General features: G+C 39.4%; 1 protein-coding gene across 1 annotated transcript in view; it reads right to left on the bottom strand.

Annotated features, from left to right (window-relative positions):
- Window positions 1–2,138: 2,138 nt before the first annotated feature.
- cox10 (cytochrome c oxidase assembly factor heme A:farnesyltransferase COX10) overlaps window positions 2,139–19,650 on the bottom strand; it is a 32,563-nt gene continuing 15,051 nt past the window's right edge. The window contains exons 5-7 of the mRNA XM_014970982.2: window positions 8,427–8,497; window positions 4,108–4,340; window positions 2,139–3,014 (exon numbers count right to left, since the gene is read on the bottom strand). Of these exons, the coding sequence (XP_014826468.2) occupies window positions 2,584–3,014; window positions 4,108–4,340; window positions 8,427–8,497 (735 nt within the window). The 3' untranslated portion in view covers window positions 2,139–2,583. The remainder of the gene's footprint in view (window positions 3,015–4,107; window positions 4,341–8,426; window positions 8,498–19,650) is intronic.

Genomic DNA, 19,650 nt, shown 5'->3' with positions numbered 1-19,650 from the left:
TCAACAACAGCAACAACAAAAAATACTATTGAGTCAGAAGAACGACACATTAAGATAAAACATTTAACTAGGACGTATGGGTCCATCACATCAACAGTGTTTAACTGTGGAAAGTAGAAGGAAAAGAACACATTGCTTTCAGCATTTTTGTACAAATGTAATCTGAAAAGTGTGGCAGGAAATCACCCCTAACCCCTTCAATAAAATAAAGTTCTACTCCATCTCCAAACTGAAAATAAGTAATTCAATGTGTTTTTCTTTCACTGTCTGTTTAATATAGTTTCTTCTGGGTCAAACCTTTTCTGTTGAGTCACTATAGGAAAATTAAAAATGAAATAATGGGATTAAACCTGGTGGGAACAGAACGTTTTTTAAACCAGGTTTGATCATCGTGTCGCCATAAAAGATTTGCACTGAAGAATCGAACTGGAAATGTTGTGGTTTGGCCACATAACATTTCCTTATAATGGCATCACCATTCCACCTTTATTTAGTTCCCTAAAGCTCCAATCCGGTTTGGAAACTCAGCTGATGTTACCACACATCTGCAGATTTGTCGCTTTTACAGTTGCACATTTTATTCATAAAGTTCTACAATGCTTGTTTTGGACTAAAGGATTCAGAAAATTTAACTCAAATTAAATATTTTAAATATACTGGAAATCTTTTTTTTTTTTTTTTTGCTTTTGTTTAGTTATACAGTTTACATATCTCAGCTTGAAATCCTTCTAAACCAATTTAAAGATTTTAAAGCTAACATGAAAGCACAAATGAATTTACTAAGGCTTTATCTGATCATTCTTCATTTCAACATCATTTAAAAAAAACAAAAACTTTTTTTTATTATGAACATGAATAATTTATTTTCATATTTCTTCATGTTGCACCTTAGTTTCCCCCATTGGACGGAAAACGGTTTATTTTTTTTTTTATCTCACCTTGAGAAGCTTGTAAAAATATTCACATCCCTTGGAAATTTTTCCACAAACTTGCATATTGCACATGCTTTCACGAAAATGTGAAAGCATGTGCAAGACCAAACCTAAACTATTGGCCTTTAGATAAAACAGTTCCGTAGGAAACATACACTGCACATCATCCTGAGCACGCCATCCTCATAGTGGAACACGGTAGTGGCAGCATCATGTCACAGTTACATGGTGTAAACTAAGCAATTAATAAATGGAAGAATGGACCAGTCAAAGTCCAGACCTAAATTCAACTGAGAAACTGTGGCAAAACTTAATTGTGCTCATAGATGTTCCACATATAATCGAGACTGCATTTCATAAATTTAACATTTTAAACTCACTTCCCCCCCCCCATGGCATACGTATTCACTTCTTTGTGTTATAAAAACTGATTAAAAATACATTAAAGTTGCCTTTTTTTTTAAGCATTTTTGTGTTGTCGATGAAGTTTAGGCTTTCAAAATGACATCTTCTTACTGATCATTTAAAATCTTACCTTACCACCAGCGTAGGAGAGACATTTCACTTCTCAAAAGGAATGGCTCTGAGCTCCCGTGTGCAAGCCAGAAATATGCAGCGACACCACAACACGTAGATCTAAACAAGGAGATTCCCCCGCGCGCGCTATAAACCCCGTCAGGACTCATCACGTCGAGCCTTTGAGGTGCCCTACAGCATTCTGCCTCTCCGTATACTTCTTATCCGGCCATAACAGCTGGCTCGGGCCTGCTCCGCTCCCACCCTCTGATATGAAACTCCGCATCCGGTCAGACACTTTACGAGGACATCGAGCCGTTTCACGTCTCTCGGCCTAGGCTAAATCCTGCCGGTTTTTATGGAGCGAGGGTGGCGGTACCGCTGGGGGCACGGGGGAGTAAGGAGGCGCTTGTCTGCGGCTCTGAGTGCGGCGATGGAAATGTAACCAAACACCCAAAACTTTGGTGGAAATGGAGCACATGTTGAATGACAGGTGTAAGGGGTGGCCCGCTAAATAGAGCGGACGATTTGAGCTTAAACTGAGCGTATCCATCGGGGTTTACAGCCGAAACCTGAATCCAAATATAATGGGCAGCGTCACCTAATGAGCTGCTTTGTTTTTCCGCTTGATAGGAGTGTGCTACATGCTTGACGTCAAGGAGTTCATCACACATGACACAGAGCACATAGTTACAATCATTCTATATTTATTGGTTGAGGATAGCTGCCCTTTTGTCCAAAGGGGGATAAATGATCCCTTAAAGCAGGTTTATGAAGTTAAACCTCATACACATTTTTTTTTGTTTCAAAGGAAAACGAGGTTTATTTACTGTCAAGTAACATGTCATCATCGCGTCTGTCCTGTTTTACCACTTTCTAAAAACCCTGTGTGACAACATGGTTTCCACCTTAACGAGCTGCAGAGGCTGAGGCTTTCCGTGAGAGCGGTGTAAACAGTACAGTCATTTCTCAGTCAGATATAAGACACAAGAACTGGTGGGACCCTTTAAGAATAAATATACATAACTACAGAACACACAATTAAAAGATTGCAACTTGGTGTGTTTTCTGTAAAGCAGTGCGTCAGCAAACATCTCTCCACCCAGGAGTACTGCGGTTAAAAGGAGGGTCCCGGTTATTTCGCAGACGGTACGAGGGTCAGAGGCGCCGCTGCCGCCGCGTCCCCCGGACTCCGACTGTACTTCTTACAGGTGAGCGCCAGCAGCAGCAGCATGGGCAGGTGCCACAGGCTGCAGAAGAAGAGCTTGCGGGCGCTGTTGCGGTCCCCCTGGTAGTAGAAGCGGGCGGCTAGGTAGCTGATGTACAGGTTGATGGGTAAGGAGACGACAGGGAAGTTCCAGGTGGTGATGTCCAGCGCGGGCGCTAGCGTCGTCAGCGGGATCAGGGCGAGGCTGTGGCGCAGGGCCACTCGCTTGCACATGCCCGGGTGAGTGACGGACATCATGCGATAGCCGCCGCGCGAGTAGTCTTCCCTCAAGTTCCAGCTGAGAGCGTTGAAGTGCGGGAACTGCCAGCAGTAGAGGAAGCCGCCCAGTACGAAAGCACCTGGTGGGGGGGAGGGCAAGGAGGGAAGACGAAGGGATTCAAAATCAAATAAAATAACTGTCCAACTTTGAATACCAGATGTCGCAATGCAATCATTTTATGTTGTATCAAGATAAAATGCACTTGGCCTTCAGAAGACACACGTCTGACTAATGTCATCGTACGACGACCTTTTTAAACCCAAACATTAAATGCAAATTCCCCGCTGGGTTTCTCTTCCCCTTTGGTTTTTTTTTTTCAGGAAACATCTTCTGGGTGACAGTAAATGTTGTTAACTTTGACTGAAATCTGAAGTTTAAAAGCACAGACAACTAAGAAAACTTTCACCGCGCTCTCCCCACCATGTCAACATTTGTGTGGTCTAATGAGTCACTTGGTTTCCAAATCCTGTCGAGGGTTCAAACAGAACTACAGAACCTACTGAGATCAAGAACCAATCATGTAAATGTTTGACTTTGCTTTAAGGGGGCAGTATTCTGTGTTTTCCAGTCACATAGTATCATTTTATTGCACAATCAAGCAAGCTTGGATACTGCAGTTCGGAGGAGGAGCTTTTGTCCTCGAAGGCGGCGTTAGGTCCAACCTAAGAGGTTTGCACAGCAGCTGAGTGGTTGAAGGACTAAAGAATCAATCCTTGTCAATTTTACAGAAATTCACCCCTTCAAGCAGTTTTAGGATAAATCTTTGAATTAATGAAGAGATGACTTCACAATAAAAAATTCTGCTTTGTTTAAATTCAATTTAAATTCTTTGTCCTTAAAACCTTCATAAGCAAAATGAAGGCTCAGCGTAAACATGCAGCACAAAACTGACCGTCGGGTCTCTCAGCGATGTTGAACCACATATGACACATTTGATATGTCTTCTAAATGACACACTTAAGCGTTTCTTAGCTGGAAGTAACATATCTTCCATTTATTCAAACCACAATGAACCTCTGGTTAAACACGATGACAGAAAACGAGAACACTCGCAGCATTGCTGAGAAACCAGCGATCAATGCGTCTCTGAAAGCAATGAAACTCGAAAGAAAAGGAGCTGTTCGAAAAGCCAGGAGGGGAAAGAATAGGCGTTACACTTGTGCCGGTCGTACCTGGATCCAGACTGCCTGTGGCAGCGCACCAACCCATCACAGGGGGTATTGCTCCGACCACCGCTCCCACCCAGGTGTTGACGATGCTGAGCCTCTTGAGCGGCGTGTAGCAGCAGGTGTACAGAAAGATGTTGAAGGCGCCCAGGAAGCCTGTTAAGGGGTTTACTGCCAGCGTGAGAAGAGCAACTCCAGGAATGCCACAGGCCAGAGCGAATGACACGGCATGTAGCGGGCTGATAAGAACAGAAGAGAAAAAAAAAAAGAAAAGAAAAGAAAGAAAAACAAATCAGTTAAATCAGCGAGATAAACACGTACAAGACAAAAGCTTAAAAAGAAAAGTTAAATTACAAAGATTTGAGCTCAGGGAAGAGCCCATCGCTATCCTGGGAACTAAAGGATGATAAAGTTTCGCAAGCTTGTGGAAACACAAGATAAGACGACGAGAGCCACACGAATTTAGCACCGACACAAACAGACCCACAGGGGCCAAGAGCCAGCATGGCTGCGTCTCAAAACGGGAGCTTAAGAGGAAACTCATCTGATAAGAGCTCATCAGGGATAAAAAAAAAAAAAAAAGAAAAAAAAAAAGTGGCCTCGGCGAGATGAAGGAGCGTGCCAGAGATCAAAACGGGCTGAGAAAAACCGCAGCAGCTCAGCCTGATGGCTGGATGAAGACAACTTCCTCCTCCTCCTCCTTCTCCTCCTCGTCAGCAGCAGCCATGGTAAGGCCTGGTTCAAATTCAGCACCAACTGATCCGTAAATTACAGAGAGGGGAGATTAAAATCTTGACCAAACGCAGGCCTCTTCTTCAAAAAGCAAACAGGGTCTTTATTTTTGGTGTGGTGGCCACGCAGTGAGATAAGAGCATTAATGTGATCAGTGGTGTTGTGGCTGCTTCATGTGGCCTGAGGTGGAGCCGTTCAGGCTGCCTATGAGCTGTTGACAGCAGCTGGGGGTCGGGGAAGGAGGTGCGTCACTTGGTCAGAGGTGGGTTTGCTGCCTGATGCTGACAGTTTAGCAAAAAGAAGACGGAAAAGAAAAAAAAAATCATCATTTAAAACATCAGGAGGAAGCAGTGGTGGCAAGTTTGTTTGGCTCCAATTAAGGCCTGAAATTCAAACATGAAGCAAGAACACGGAAAACGTGTAAGATGTTTACGTGGCAAAAAGCTGCTAATTGCTCTTAAGCTACATCCAAAACAATTCTAAAACTTGCAACTAAATATAATGCAATTAAAAAAGGTGGGAGAACACTGGTCAGTATAAACCATGCAGGCTAAGTTTAGAAGCACAGATGGATTAGAAGCAAACCGACAGCAACGGTTAGCCTAAAGTCAAGATGGAGGGTAAAACAGATCTGGGATGTTTCTTCAGACTAAGATTTTAAGACTCCTTTGCTTGAGAAAAATTTCAAGATAAAAATATGACCCATATTCCTGCCACTGAAGAAAAAACAAAGAGGGTTTATGTTTCAGACAGAAGAGTGGAATTAATGGATGGATGGATGGATGAATGGGTGGATGGAAAGAAATAACTCTCAATAAATAAATGAATTTTTTAGCAATAAATTGAGACATCAATGGGCACATGGACAGAAAGCCAGATGCACTGATTTTGCCCAGACGGCTGGATGAATGGATTGTTGGACAGATGTCTGTTTACAGAAAAAAAAAAATCTGATTAGACCAAATTATTTGTAGTGTTTCATATCTATATCACTTAGACAACGGTAAAGAGAATTACGGTCCCGCAACACAAATATTCTCCCACATTTCTTCCTTGCCTGTTCCGATGTGCAAGATAGCTGAAGCAATTTCCACACTTCTTCTGACTTTGAGATTAAACCCATAGAATGTGGCGAAAGAATGGCTTGTTTGACAGGAACGTCAGCCAACCCATATGCTCTCTTGTCTTCACACATCATTGCATGTGTGACACAAAGGAGGAAAGGCTGATTGCTCAGATTCGCAGACAGATATATAAATAACTTCTCTTGTTAGAGAAAAGTTCAAGGAAAAATGTTTACACAAACAAAATATTTTACATGGCCACCTGTAAGCACTGAAAATATCCCATTAGGACTTTTGTGCAGATTACTTAAATATGAGCTGCTTAGATATAACTTGATATGTATCCAGTCCCTGGGAAAAATCTGTGGGCAAAAGGCAACACGACAGGTTTATAAAAGTGATCTTACATCTAAACAAGAGAGTTGTGGGTTAGGGCACAACTAACTCCTCACATCTGTTTATTCCTCTTACAACACCCTAATAAGTCAGCAAACAGCTATTCATCAGTCATCAGTGCAAATCTAACTGCAAACACACCAGACATAGACATCAAACGCATTTTGGTCACAATTCACCACCAAACACTAAACAGAACCTGGGTGGCCTAGTCCAAACAAGGCTGCATGTTACGCCTCCTACACAGTGTTCCGTTAAACAGGTGCATCTCAGTACAAAAGAGAATATCATCGAAAATTTAAATTTGCTTCAGGTAATTGAAAATAGATTTTTTTTCCCATGTTATTTTGACCGTTTTCCAGCAGACAGCCGTAGACACCCTCCATAAGGAGAGTAAAAGACAATGTGATTGTAAAATAAAGTGTTTTTTCACTGAGTGCTAAGTTTAAAAATAAAAAAAGTTGAGTGGAAGGAAAAAAGTGTGATAGTAAAAACGGTCCACAAGCCTTAAGAGGATTGTGGAGCAAAAGCCCATTCAAGAGTTACAACAGACTGAAAGTATCAGGGGCATCGACAACAACTGTCACATTCCTTGTGTATAGCTAAAGCCTAAAAACCAGAAAAGAAATAATCAATAATAAAAAAAAAAAAAAAATCAATATTTCTATCTCAACAACAAGGTTTTATGGAAAAGGTGGTTTCTGATCAGCATCCATCGTTTTGGCAATGAACAAGACAGCTGGAGTTTGTTAATGAACTGACCTTTTCCCACCGCTTTTTATGATGCTTTGTACTGTACATTAGTAACTAGCTAACATCGATTTAGTTCTTCCAGATATGGATATTGTGCACTAATCCATCAACAGTAAATTTGCAATATATTATGCAGTCCTAGGCCAGTGTGACGCTTCCACAATGATGATGATTTAAGAAAGTTTGTCCTCTGCTGGTGTTGGTTCACTGTTTAATTTTTAATTTTTTTTTTTAAACCAAGTTCAAAGTCAGCACAGCTGTCTATTAGGAAACTGAAGAACATTTTATGCTTCCCTTTACTAACAAGCTTTATGGAAATAATGATTTTTCTTGCAGGACTTGGTGCCAGTCCACACTGCCAAAAGTTCTAGTATCTGCTTTAATGACCATGTATAACTATACTCGATGATGACGAAAGACACAAGACTTAATGCATACCAACCGCAGGCCTCCATGCCAAACTGCATCGATGAAGTAATTCATGCAAAAGGAGCCCCAACCAAATATTGAGTGAATACAGTACAAGGACAAACTTTTCTGTGGGCTATCCTTACTTTTTTTTATTTGTTTGATGCATTATGCTAATTGTCTGAGGTACAGAATTTTAGTATTTCCATTAGCAGTAAGCTAATTAAGCTAATAAAACAAATGTTAGTTGTGTTAATCCTAAAGCACTGATAATAAACATTAGTTTACAGGCCAAAGATCTACAGTAACACAGTATTTAGCAGAAGCTGCTGCTAAAAGCGCTAAATTCAATTCAAATTATTTCTGCTCTTAGCCGTCGACAGCCCTTGAGCACTAATTTAATTTTGACATTATATTTGACATGTTCTATAACGCATCTAAATATTGTATTTATGTTTGTATCTTGGTTTTATTTTGTTCCTGTTTGTTTCTTGTTTAAAATAAAGTTAATGGGGGGGAAAAAACGGAGAACATGATGAGAGAAAAAGGAGCTACTGCGTAAATAGTCTTCGAAATAGAAGCCTGAATATAAACGTCTAACTACTTCAATAGATAACCAAAACTTCAATGCAGATGATCTTTTCAAACTAAAAGCTTACAAGACAGTCAAGAAAACTAGCACTTTTGAATGAATCTGGAAAAATATATAGTTAGGGGAAATCAAGTGCACGAAATGTTTTCAAAGTTATCAAAAGCGCTAAAGTGCTAAATGTAAAATTCACCAACAGAGTACAGGGAAAATCTCCTAAAACTGATTCCATTCCGAGTTTAACTCGAGTTGAACTACTGAGACAAAATAACTTTCCAATGAAATTTTGATGCATTGAGATACACCTGTAAATTTTAAGAGAATACGAGAAATAAAGGTAAGAAGCAGAAGTCCAATGTGGAAAAAAATTGAGAAATAAGTACCTGATCTGTCCTCTGACGAGGGGACGGTTCTTTGTTCGGTTCATGTTGGAGTCAAAGGGCACCTCAAAGTACTGTGACAGACAGAACGAAAAGGCATGTTATTGATGAAGACACATAAACAAATGTTATTCTCCTTAAAGTACAAGACGTGAGGGACAACTAAAGTGCATTTTGTACTATAGCATTTATCAGTTTTGGCTGTTTAGGAATTCTTACATACAAGACACCTGCAAAGATACACATGTGGCTTGGAAAAGAACTAACATTTATTTTTTTTTTTTTTTGCCTCACACAGATGCAAATAAAGGTCAGGAATGGAAAGACCCAGCTGCCATGGCTTCTTTTCTACTTCTGTCTGCATGCAACAGATATTGCTCCACTTGCTTTGTACAGAAATGTCAGTGATTTGGTATGACAACAATTAGTGTACCACACAGAAACGCAGGGGGAAAAAAAATAAATAAATAATTGTCTGCTTTTTAAAAAGTCAAACATGGTCAAAGTCAAGTGATCCTCCCAATGAGTAAATAAACTTGAGTTGCAAGGTGGAAGCAGTGAGCCGTTGGCCGTGGTGGAGGTGGGGGGACGGGGAGATGTAGGACTGTTCTGGGATACAACTTTGTAAAAACTACGTATACGCCTGTTTTATGATCTGCTCTGGAGGAGTGAGCTTCAAAGAGCTCCCATGAGACTGGCAATGTGTGACTAAAACGCAAACATATGGGGTGCTTAAAGACAGGAACTGGCTAATCTCTGGATGTGTGGAAACACACCTTCTTCGATTGAGGCCTTCGGCTAATGAACAAAACAGATAAAGCGCTGCCAGTACAGAGCTGCGGGATGCGTCGCTTCTGTTTATAGTTTCACTAAAATATTTAACAGACTATTTGCCCTTGTTTTACTTTAAAAGAGTCCTCAGACTTCCTCTTCTAAAAAACACTGAGATAACACAGTACTTCAGGCCCCGGTGGGATCCACAACAGTTGACACACAGTTTAGCTTTTAAGAACCTTATGATGTTGTGGATGTAGTATTTGTATGAAGCATGACATAGCTTCCAATGCTGAAAAAAATAACTGGGAATGAGCCAAAATGTAGGTTCAAACTTTGCGTAGGCCACTCTAAAACCTTCAATTTGTTCTTTTTGTTCATTCGGAGGTGGCAATGTTCATCTGAAATCCTGAGTTATGTTAACGCCACATATCGTGGACTTCTAAAAGAGTTTTCCTTTCATGAATAAAATGATAATTTTGTACTTTCCAAAGTTATCTTTTTCTGATATAATTTTTTGATGACCTCAGATGTCTAAATGTGACGGAGAAGCAAAAACAGAACAAATGAGCAAGGGGGCAAATTCTTTTTCACAACGCTGTAGAACATTTAAGGCAAAAAAAAAAGAAAAAAGAAGAGAAATAAGATTAAAAAATAGAAAATAAATGGATGATAGTACATGCTTGGAAGAGGTTTAGTGGAGGTTTAGCTAACCTGTTAAATATATATCCTAGCAATGAATCTGTCAGATTTAATATGACACTAGGGAAGATATTTATTGACATTTCTGACTTTAAACATAATCAAATGACACAAGTGTTGGAAAACAAAAATGTTAAGAAAACCGGGACTTTGCAATAGAACCAAAAATGGTCAAATATCCTTTTTTGGCTGAAGGTGGCGCAGCAGAAAGTCTTAAACGGTACACACAGACGTAAAAATAGAAAGTGCAAAAAAGCTCTTCTTCTCAAGGTCCGGCGTTGTATGAGTCCACAGGGTCTGACGCACAGCTGTGGCTGAGAGGCTGGCGGACCCCGGAGCCCAGACTGAGGTGTTAATTCTATTTCCTGGGTCAGGAAATGCGTCAAGAGGTCAGGGGCCGCATGAGAGAGAAATGCACTTTGCGGCCAGGCGAGAGAAAAGCCACGCAGAGCTGAGCCAGGCCTCAAAGAGGGCCTAGGGCCAAGCTTGCTGCTGCAGCCCGGCTCATATAAAACGGATCCACGGTTTTCCAAAAACATTATTGTAACTTTTTTTTTTTTTTTTTAAATGGCAAAAATTTCTTGTTTAAAACAGTTCTCATGCATAGTAAAAAAAAAAAAACAGTTTAGGGAAATCCCATCAACATGTTTGCCATCATTTGGATGGTTGTCACGCTTGTTGTCAGATGATGATTTAAAGTGAGCACGGGTCACTCTGTCGGCCCCCCTGGGTGCAACATGCCGTCGTTTCACAGAACGCCCGGCCCCGCTCGGGTTTGGTCCTACAGCTCTGCCGGTTGCCGTACAGTTCCTCATCTGGTTCACATCAGCGGCTCTCTAAACCAGTGTGATTAGCCTCCATCCCGAAACACGCGCACACACACACACACACATACACACAGAGCACTGCCATGTGTTACAGTGATGGCAATGAAATAATTGGCCCACTTGTGTTTGGTGTGCATGCAGAGGCACTACTAGGGGCAAGTCCAGAGGCTGCAGCAGGTCTTCAGTCGCTTTAAGTCGCGATAACTTGACTTTGTAATTAACTGATGGAGGTCAACGGGTATGACTTAGAGCAGTAATGTTAGACCACATGAGAACATTTATTTACAATGACATTGCTACGGAAAGACATTATTCTAATGCCTGCTGAGGTGACATTAATACTTTAAAAGACTTCCTCTTGAATAAAAGCAGTTAGAAACTCTTCAGAGGACCCACAGTTTGCACCCCCCTTAAAACGTCATTTTGATTTTAAAAACGAGCATTAGAGAATGATAATAAAATGAATCTGCATTGAATGCACAAAAATATCTATCATGTATCTATAAGGTGGAAAATCACAACTTGTTCATGTCTGCTCTTAGAACTTTGCAAATGTTCTTCAAATTTATCAAGTAAAAACTCTCATAGACAATATAACACGCACGATTTAGTTCAGGAGTGCAAAAGTTTTAATTCCTAATCTTTTATTTTTTTTATTTTTTTAGTAGACAGTTCAAGACTAAAACTGACTGACATTTGGAGCTTTTCATATTTCCATTTATCTCGACACAGTCCCCGGCTCCATCAGAAGAAAATGACGCCACAGCATGATGCTGTCACTACAATCTTCCAGTGCAGGTTTGGTGTTATCGAACATTCTCCCACACGGCTTTAGGAGGTTTTTGTCAGGCCTGAATATTTTATTTGGAATAAAAGGCTTCGGTCTTCGAACTTTAGAATGTGGTTAAAACAAGAGGAAAATTCAGAAGATTACTGTCACATGTGGAACACAACCACTCCTCGTTTCTGCAGCGCCCTCAGTGTTGCCGTTTGCCTCTTTGTCGGGCGTCAACCGTGTCAGTTTTTTTTTTTCCATTTAAAACTTTTTCTGTGTTTGTTCACTGCTTTACTTTGTAACTTCTATGCAAAATTTGGCTTTAACTAAAGGATTCAGACATCTTTACAAGACCATTTAAACTTTATTTCAGCTTCATCATCCGATATCCTATAATTAAAAGACAGATGTTAACTAGGAAGGCTGTAACTAAACGAGTTAGTATCATGAATCTACACACTTATCCAAAAAGGCTCTTCTTTTAATCGACATGTTTTCCTCAGTTTATTGGTTAGTTGACTTATGCAAGATATGGTATGTTAAAAGGTGGTATCTTTTACATCGCAAATACTTGATGTTTTATCAGGGATTTGAAGATCTTAGACTCATTTTAATAGGGGCTTCATATGGATGGATAATGTAGAAATCTTGAGCCAAAAATTACTTTAAGGTTTAAGATTAGTTGTTTCATCCTGAAGTCATTTGGCTTAAATTACAAACCTAATTGAGAATATTGGCTACTGCTTGCTTTAAGACAAGCAGAGTTCATTAATCATTTACTTTATGTTAATCCAAAAATAATGGTGAACATTATCCCTATAATTCTCTTAAAAACTCAATTAATCAGTACCAGTCTATTGTTTTTGAAACGTCAAACATCTACATCCCCAAAAAACAAAAAAACGGAAGTTGGGGAGGGATGACTGCTGTTTTCAATTATGAACACAAACGACCACACAAAACCCCTAATTGTAGGGAAAATTATTGGCCAGATGATAAGGACGGAAAACAGAGGAGACCAAAGCAAGGAGTGAGGCAGAGGGGGTGTTAAGTTACCAGATCCTCCGAGTTATCAAAGAAGGAGCGTGATTCAATGCCAACCACCAGGTCTAAATTGACAACAGACTGCAGGATGCCTTTCTAGTTTTTTTTTTTTTTTTTTTCCAACACAATAAAGCAGCTCTGCATCAGGAGATAATTTATGGGGGATCTACAAAGTGATTTATGTTTGATTAAAATATGAGAAACCCACCATTAAAGAAAAAAGAGGAAGTGAGGCGAGGCCAGAAAGGAGCGGTGGAGTAACAACAATCTTTTTACTGTTTACTTGAGCGGCAAGAGTGCAGCTAAACACAGGAACCGGGCAACAGATCCAGCTAAGCAGCTGTAAACCTTTGACTCACAGAAACATCAGCTGGCCTAAACACCGCTTGCCTCTCCGTGGCTCTGCTGAGGGAACCCCAGGTGCATGGGCTAAAACCAACAACCACAAGTCATCACCTGTCAGGAAGTCACCTGTTTTGCGCACTCAAAACATCCACCGGGGCGAGTGGTGCTCTGTTGCACGCGAGGCAAGTCTCCAAAAACTGGATAAGAGAAATGGATCTGAAAAGCGTCACTTCAAGGCTAAACGGGTGAAATGCCTCTGATCCAAACAAGCAGCAAAAGCTTTTCTCGAAAGCCTGATTTCTGGTGCTGGCAAGAACTCCAATTTTCTGTTTTGTTTTTTTTTTTTACAGTAAGAAAAATAAAAAATAAAAACAGCAGAAAACAAAAGTATAATACATGCAAGTCGGTGCACATACACAAACAATGTTAAACAGGTAAAGGCTATTTATGTTCTGCTGAACGGTTAGTGAAAGAAAACCTGTTCTAGATATGTGAACAATGTCAAGATTGCAAGTCATGCCACCAAAAAAAAATGTTTGCGATGTTCAAGGTAGTTATTAAACTGTTAGCATGAACTGAAGTGCATATCCGAGTGATGAAATGAGCGTTATTAAAAAACAGGAAAGCCGGGAAAGGTGAGGACAGTTCAAAGCAGATGAATGTTGACTTATTGTACCTTTGAAGGTATTCACACTCCTGGAACATTTTGACATCCCCCCCCTCCCCCATCTTGCAACCCAAAACAACAATGTATTTCATTGGGATTTTGTTTGACACTTGTAGATAATTGGAAACAGGTTTTATTTAGGTAGCAACAGAGGAGAGGAGGACAAGTCCAAATCTACAGCACACTTTTGAAAACCACAAATCGATAGAACTGTGAATATGTTTACAAGGCACTGAATGAAGTTTGTGGAATTGGTGACCCAGACAGAAGCAGGGGAACGAGATGTCCTCGATTTTTGAATGACTAAACAAAACCAGGAACAGACCTGATCAAATTTATGTCACTTCATTTCTGTCTCAGAGAAATATTAATACTTAGATCAAGCCATTTACAAACAGAGGTGAAAGATAAGCCCCCCATCTGTGCCTGAAACGGTACATATGGCAACCAGCAGATGTGTTTGGGACTCGTTGCCCTCTGTGATCTCCTGGTGTGATGAAATGAAAGGGGAGAACCTCATCTGGTTAGTAATGAAAAGCTGAACATTTCTCTGTCTAATTCAAGACTCTAAATCAAAGAGGTTTAGTAAAAAAACAAAACCAAGTAGCCCACTACCATGTGATCCAAACATCTTAAGGTCACAGTTGGGAATGCCTTCTGAGTTAGAATATAAGAAATTTAACATCTGACCTCAAAAAGTGACTCTTTCTTTTTTGTTCTTCTCACTTTTCTAAGCACCTGAGCTCCACAATCCTGCTGCTTTACAACACTGTTTTCATTTGATTCCTCCTTTACAGGCCCCGTTTTACACAGTGCAGTACTTTGTCTTGCCAAAGAGTGGATCACGTCTCGCTTTCAGCTGTGTGTTGAACCCCAACCTCTTCTAGCGCTCTTTAAAGTGGTCTGTGCGGGAAGCGTTGGCAGCGGTTCAGCTGGCACGGCCTCGCTCCTGATTAATGGGCTGAGTGCGGGACAGTGAAGTGCTAAACTGTCCTCATGTTAATCAGCCAATTAATGCTCAGCACAGCCGCCTTGCCTCTGCCCTGAAGATAATCTGTTCCTTTGGAGATACTGACAGGAAAAGGAAAAGGAAAAGCAGAGGTGTGCTAGAAAGCGGTTTTAAAAGAAACAACCATATTAAAAAAAAAAAAATCTTAAAAGGGAGAAGATGATAGAGGATTCATAACATTTTGACCTGAGCAAAGGAGAGATTGCCAGCAAGAGCTTTATCTCTATTAATAACTTCAACAAAAGCTAAATGATAGTAATTTGTATCCAATTGATGTGGAGCTCAGTCTCAAGCTGTGAGGCAAAGCTTAGGGTCATGGTTTTGATCTGATCTGTTAAATTCCTTTTTTTTTTTTTTTATTCTTTATGCGTTACAATGACAAGACCACAGTGCCTCCTGGTGTGAGGGAAGACTTGGATTACAAACAAAAGAAAAAAGCTTGACGAGATATTAAAGCCATTTGTTCACTGCATTGGGATGACATAACTTTAACACAATCTGATGTTTTTTTTTAAAGCTCTGTTAAAACCACACAGCCTGCCCTTAGACTGGAAGGAACAGACGAACTCAAAGTGGCAAAAATTATAGGTTCACTGAAAAGGTACAAAGCTAAATATGTTGACAGTTAAGATAATCACACTGAGTTAACATTTTCTTTTAAGGCAGCTGCCTGGGAAGTGGAGTAGGTTCTGTCATTGAACGCAATGATAAAAGTGAGACATCACGCCATTAACCAACGGGGGTACGTCTGGCTATATTTAAGGTAGAAAAGATGTGGGGAAAAATTCAACCCTTACTCTATAAGGGTAGTGGTGTCTGTGCTGTCTTTTTAGGCTCGGAGAGGCATTTGATACTGTCATCATGGTCGAGTTGTCCAGACTGACTGCCAGTAGAGGTCCCGCAAGGCTCTGTTCCCAGACCACTAATTTTAGGACCTTTTTATCAGACGTCTGCACAAAAGTTAAAAACAAAATGTATGCTTCATGATGCATGTGCAAAAGTTGTCCAACAAGCATCTTTATTCTCACACCGGTTCTCCGGCCAACTGATTTTTCATATCTTGATATTACTCTGAACTAAACCTTAATGTTCATAAGTCAGATCAAAACTATTACATTTTACAGTTTAGCACCAGCTTTAACAGTGTTCTTTATTTTATGTCTTTATTAAAGCTTACACTTGTGTTTGGCACGTTTTTTTCCCTAATTGATTCAATTTCAGTAGGTTGAGGGTTGCCGGTTCCTTGGTATAATGTATATTTTATTTCATTCTTTTATGGTTTGATACCAAATTTAGCATGGTGGCTAAATCTGGCAGATTAAGAGGGTCTAAGTAGGTTCATGACCATACACTGTTCCTTTTCAAAATAACTGAATAAAAAAAAACACGTAAATGTTTGCAGAAAAGAACTGGGTATCGTTTACCACTGAATCAGACGCTGCATCATGTTCAGACAATCACTTTAACTCTACTAAACATATAAACTGTGCAAACAGCATTAATATCCTTGGAATGACCTTCCATATCTCCAGACTGAGTCTGATAAGTTAATGTTTTGGCCTAACGAGGCCATTTCTTAGCCATTTCTGATTGCCATTAGTTGTGCAGACAGTTGACCGCTTTCTATTCAGTCACACAAGCTGAAGGAAAACATATCTGCAAAAGCTGAGCAAGTAGAATTAGGCACCCTCTTTGTGTGTGTGGTCACTTGTTTAAAGAGAAATAAACGGTCCTTTCCGCCGTGAGGGGGTCATTTTGCAAATAACTGTGAGGGTGTGACTGACATGACGTGAAGTTTGAAAGCCTCTCTACAGTTGAAACAAAGGCCTGAGCATGGCCATGTGTATGTTTGAGAGAACGTGAGTGTTTACATTTTCAATCTGCAGCTGTGTCTGACCACAAGCAGCCTGGAAGCAGAGGGGAATGCGTATGAGTCAGCCTCAACAGCGCTCCGATATGGCTAGTCTGGAAGATCTGGAAGAAATTCAACGTTGGGAAAAAAGACAGGATGCCTATGAAGTCCTTCGCTGTTCACCAAAACATGACAGCAGCCGTCAGCACCTCTGGTAGATTTGTATTCCAAGCAATGACCCATGGATAAAACCTTTCCTTCGTTTGGACAAGCTCATTCAACAGGCCAATCAAATCAAAAATGATGAGGACCTCAGAGGAAGGAGTACAGATTTCTTAAAGTCTGTGTGTCACTCATTTATCCCCCAACAGCAAATTTCACTTATGGATAAAAGTCATCGGGATTTGGTGAGCAGTTTATTAGCCACTGATAATTTTAACATGCTTCTTTAATAAAACGGAAAATAAAAAGAACACAATTTATATATGCATATAGTTTGTATTTCGATCAGTTATTTAAAAAGAAAAGTTTGCAATATAGTTAGCTAAACATGCTAAACATCAAATGTCTTGATTTTATGTGAGTGAAAATTGTATTAACTAATGAACTTAATTAATTAGTTAAGGTGGCCAGAATTAAAAACAGCTTTCAGTCAAACTTTCAAACAATTTTTTTTTTCCCCACAACAAAACCAGGGACATGTGTATGGCAGAGCAGCTTTTTAAGGAAGTTGGACATATTAACATGCAATTTGTGGGAGAAAAGAAGAGTAAATATGTGTATCATTTCACAATGAGAGCCAATACGCATAATGTAAATAAGCAAAGAAATAAATGAATAATAAATAGAGAGCTAGCTCATGTCGGGTTACTTCAATTGATGACCTAAACACAGAACCAGTTGTTTTTGAGGGTGAATAACTAAATATAATAGCATCCAGATGGATGGTCAGGTGGTGGAAAGTTTGTTTAAAGTGGAGTGTTTAGTTTGCTCTCCCTAAATATTGTTTCTTGCTTTACCCATAATGAAGATGCACTCTCAGAGGTTGGGCCACAAGACACTTTGTTTATTTTGTGTCTGGACAGTGTACTGTTAAAGTGGACTGGTGAAAAATCCCAACTAAAACTTAGAAAAAAGTGAAGACAGACCAAACGCAGTATGTACAGTTCAATAAAAACAAGAAATGACAGTAAGATCATAGGATTATATGATCATGGGATATTTTTTGCCATATCTTATTGGGGAGCAATCTATACAGGGAAGATTTTACTGACCCACATATTGGGAACCTTAACAATCATTCTTAATTTGCTTTAATCTAAAATAGCTATTTCTACACTAGCATGTCCATCATGTTTGACCACCTAAATGAAACAAACTCACTCTCTCACTGCACACTGTGAGAGTAGCATCAAGTCTCTTGCTGTGAAACTCATGTGTGAACAGAATCCGGAATAAAAAACAAAAAGCCTGTACTGAATTTATGGCACTTTCTTTGATCTCCTTGTGTGCTTGTTTGGAATTGGCACTACATCAATATCCATCGTGACAGGAGCCAGGAAAGAATCACGGGGACATTTGTTTGAAAGTAGGTAACCTTGTTGTCAGATGTTAGAAAGAAGAAATGCTTTTCTAGCAGTTTGTTCAGTTTATTGTGTCGGGCTGCAGTTGGATGCTGGATTTTTCATCCCCTGTACTATTCCTTCCCATATATCTTAAAACAAGTGGTTATCACTGAGACTGAATGCAGGCAATAACACAGAGTTTATTGCTGAATAAGGAATTACACTGACTTCTTAGGCTAGTCCTCCTGTTGCAGGAGGTCAATAAAGTCAACTTCTGCTTGATCTCTTGCTTCATCAATAACCTTTCGTGTAAAAGAAATGCAACTCTGATTAACTGTATGTGTGTATAATATATATATATATATATATATATATATATATATATATATATATATATATATATATATATATATATAAATAATGCTCTTATTGTTACTTGTTTCAGGGAAACAATTATTTTTTTCATTTGGAGCTGAATTGATAACAGAAATAAGTTCTAGTTGTTTATAAGTCCACTTCTGTCTCATCTCATACTAATTATTCACACCTTATTATTTTTTAAATAAAATATACTTATTTATTTACTACTTTTACTATGTAAATAGTGATTTATTTTTTTTATCATACAGGAGACGGCATTTTATACCTTAAAGTGTGTTTAGTCTTTGGTAACGTCTTCATTTTGTGGTTGTGAATAAATGCAAAACATAATGTAAAAATGAATAATGAAAATGTATCATTTTATTGAGGAAACATAAGCGGTTTAGCACAATCGAATAAAAAAAGCTGACAGCAGATAAATAAAGAAATGCCATTAGTGGTTGCCAGTGCAATGAGGATTACTTTATTAGGTGCAAGGTAATGTTGAGCTTTAGACATAAACAGCAAAAACAACTGTAATTTCACAGAACCTATGTTTTGCTCTCGATCAAAAGACAAAAAAAGAAAGGAAGAAAGAAAAAAAAAACAGCACAAAGGGGCAAGTTAAAAGGCCACAGCGCCTGAGTAAATATATATGCACTTGTTACACACACCCAGAGACACACACTTTGAACTGTTCTCTGAGCACTAATGAGCAGTTACTACACGACAGAGCCTGGCAGACTCCTTTTAACTACCATCAGCGTCTGCAGCGAATCTCGGTCAGACAGAGATCCTCACCCAGCAAAGCAGCGCTCCATCTTTAAGTGAGTCGAACGAGAGGCGGAGCACCAGCAGGTGAATCAACACGTGGAAAGGATAAGCCTAATGAGACACCAAGAAAGAAGAACAAACGGAAGATGGACTAATCTATTCCTCTGAAGTATTGCCGGTATTGTTTGAAGCAGAAAAATGTATACTATGGCAATATTAGAAAATAGGAACATGATATTAAGGAAATTTGCATTTCAAACACAGAGGACTTTGTCTTTTCCTACGTCTGATATTTTTCCCAATATTTGTGCTTAAAGAATATATATATTAACACAGGTGCTAATTGAAATTGATAAAAACAATTTCAGAACAAGAGTATATTTTTGAGTTCTTTCTACCCAACTATTCATCAGGTCTGGCACGCCAACAGGCCTCGCAACAACTGAAGCCTCAAGGATATTTCTCCGTTTAGTGAGACTATTATGAGTAAAACTAAAAGGCCACCCATGGTCACACAAAACACAACCTTTTTC

The sequence above is a fragment of the Poecilia mexicana genome, unplaced genomic scaffold, assembly GCF_051168715.1.
Source record: "Poecilia mexicana isolate PSO_F unplaced genomic scaffold, ASM5116871v1 scaffold_19, whole genome shotgun sequence".
Taxonomy (NCBI): Eukaryota; Metazoa; Chordata; class Actinopteri; order Cyprinodontiformes; family Poeciliidae; genus Poecilia; species Poecilia mexicana.
This window is presented reverse-complemented; position numbering and strand designations above follow the sequence as displayed.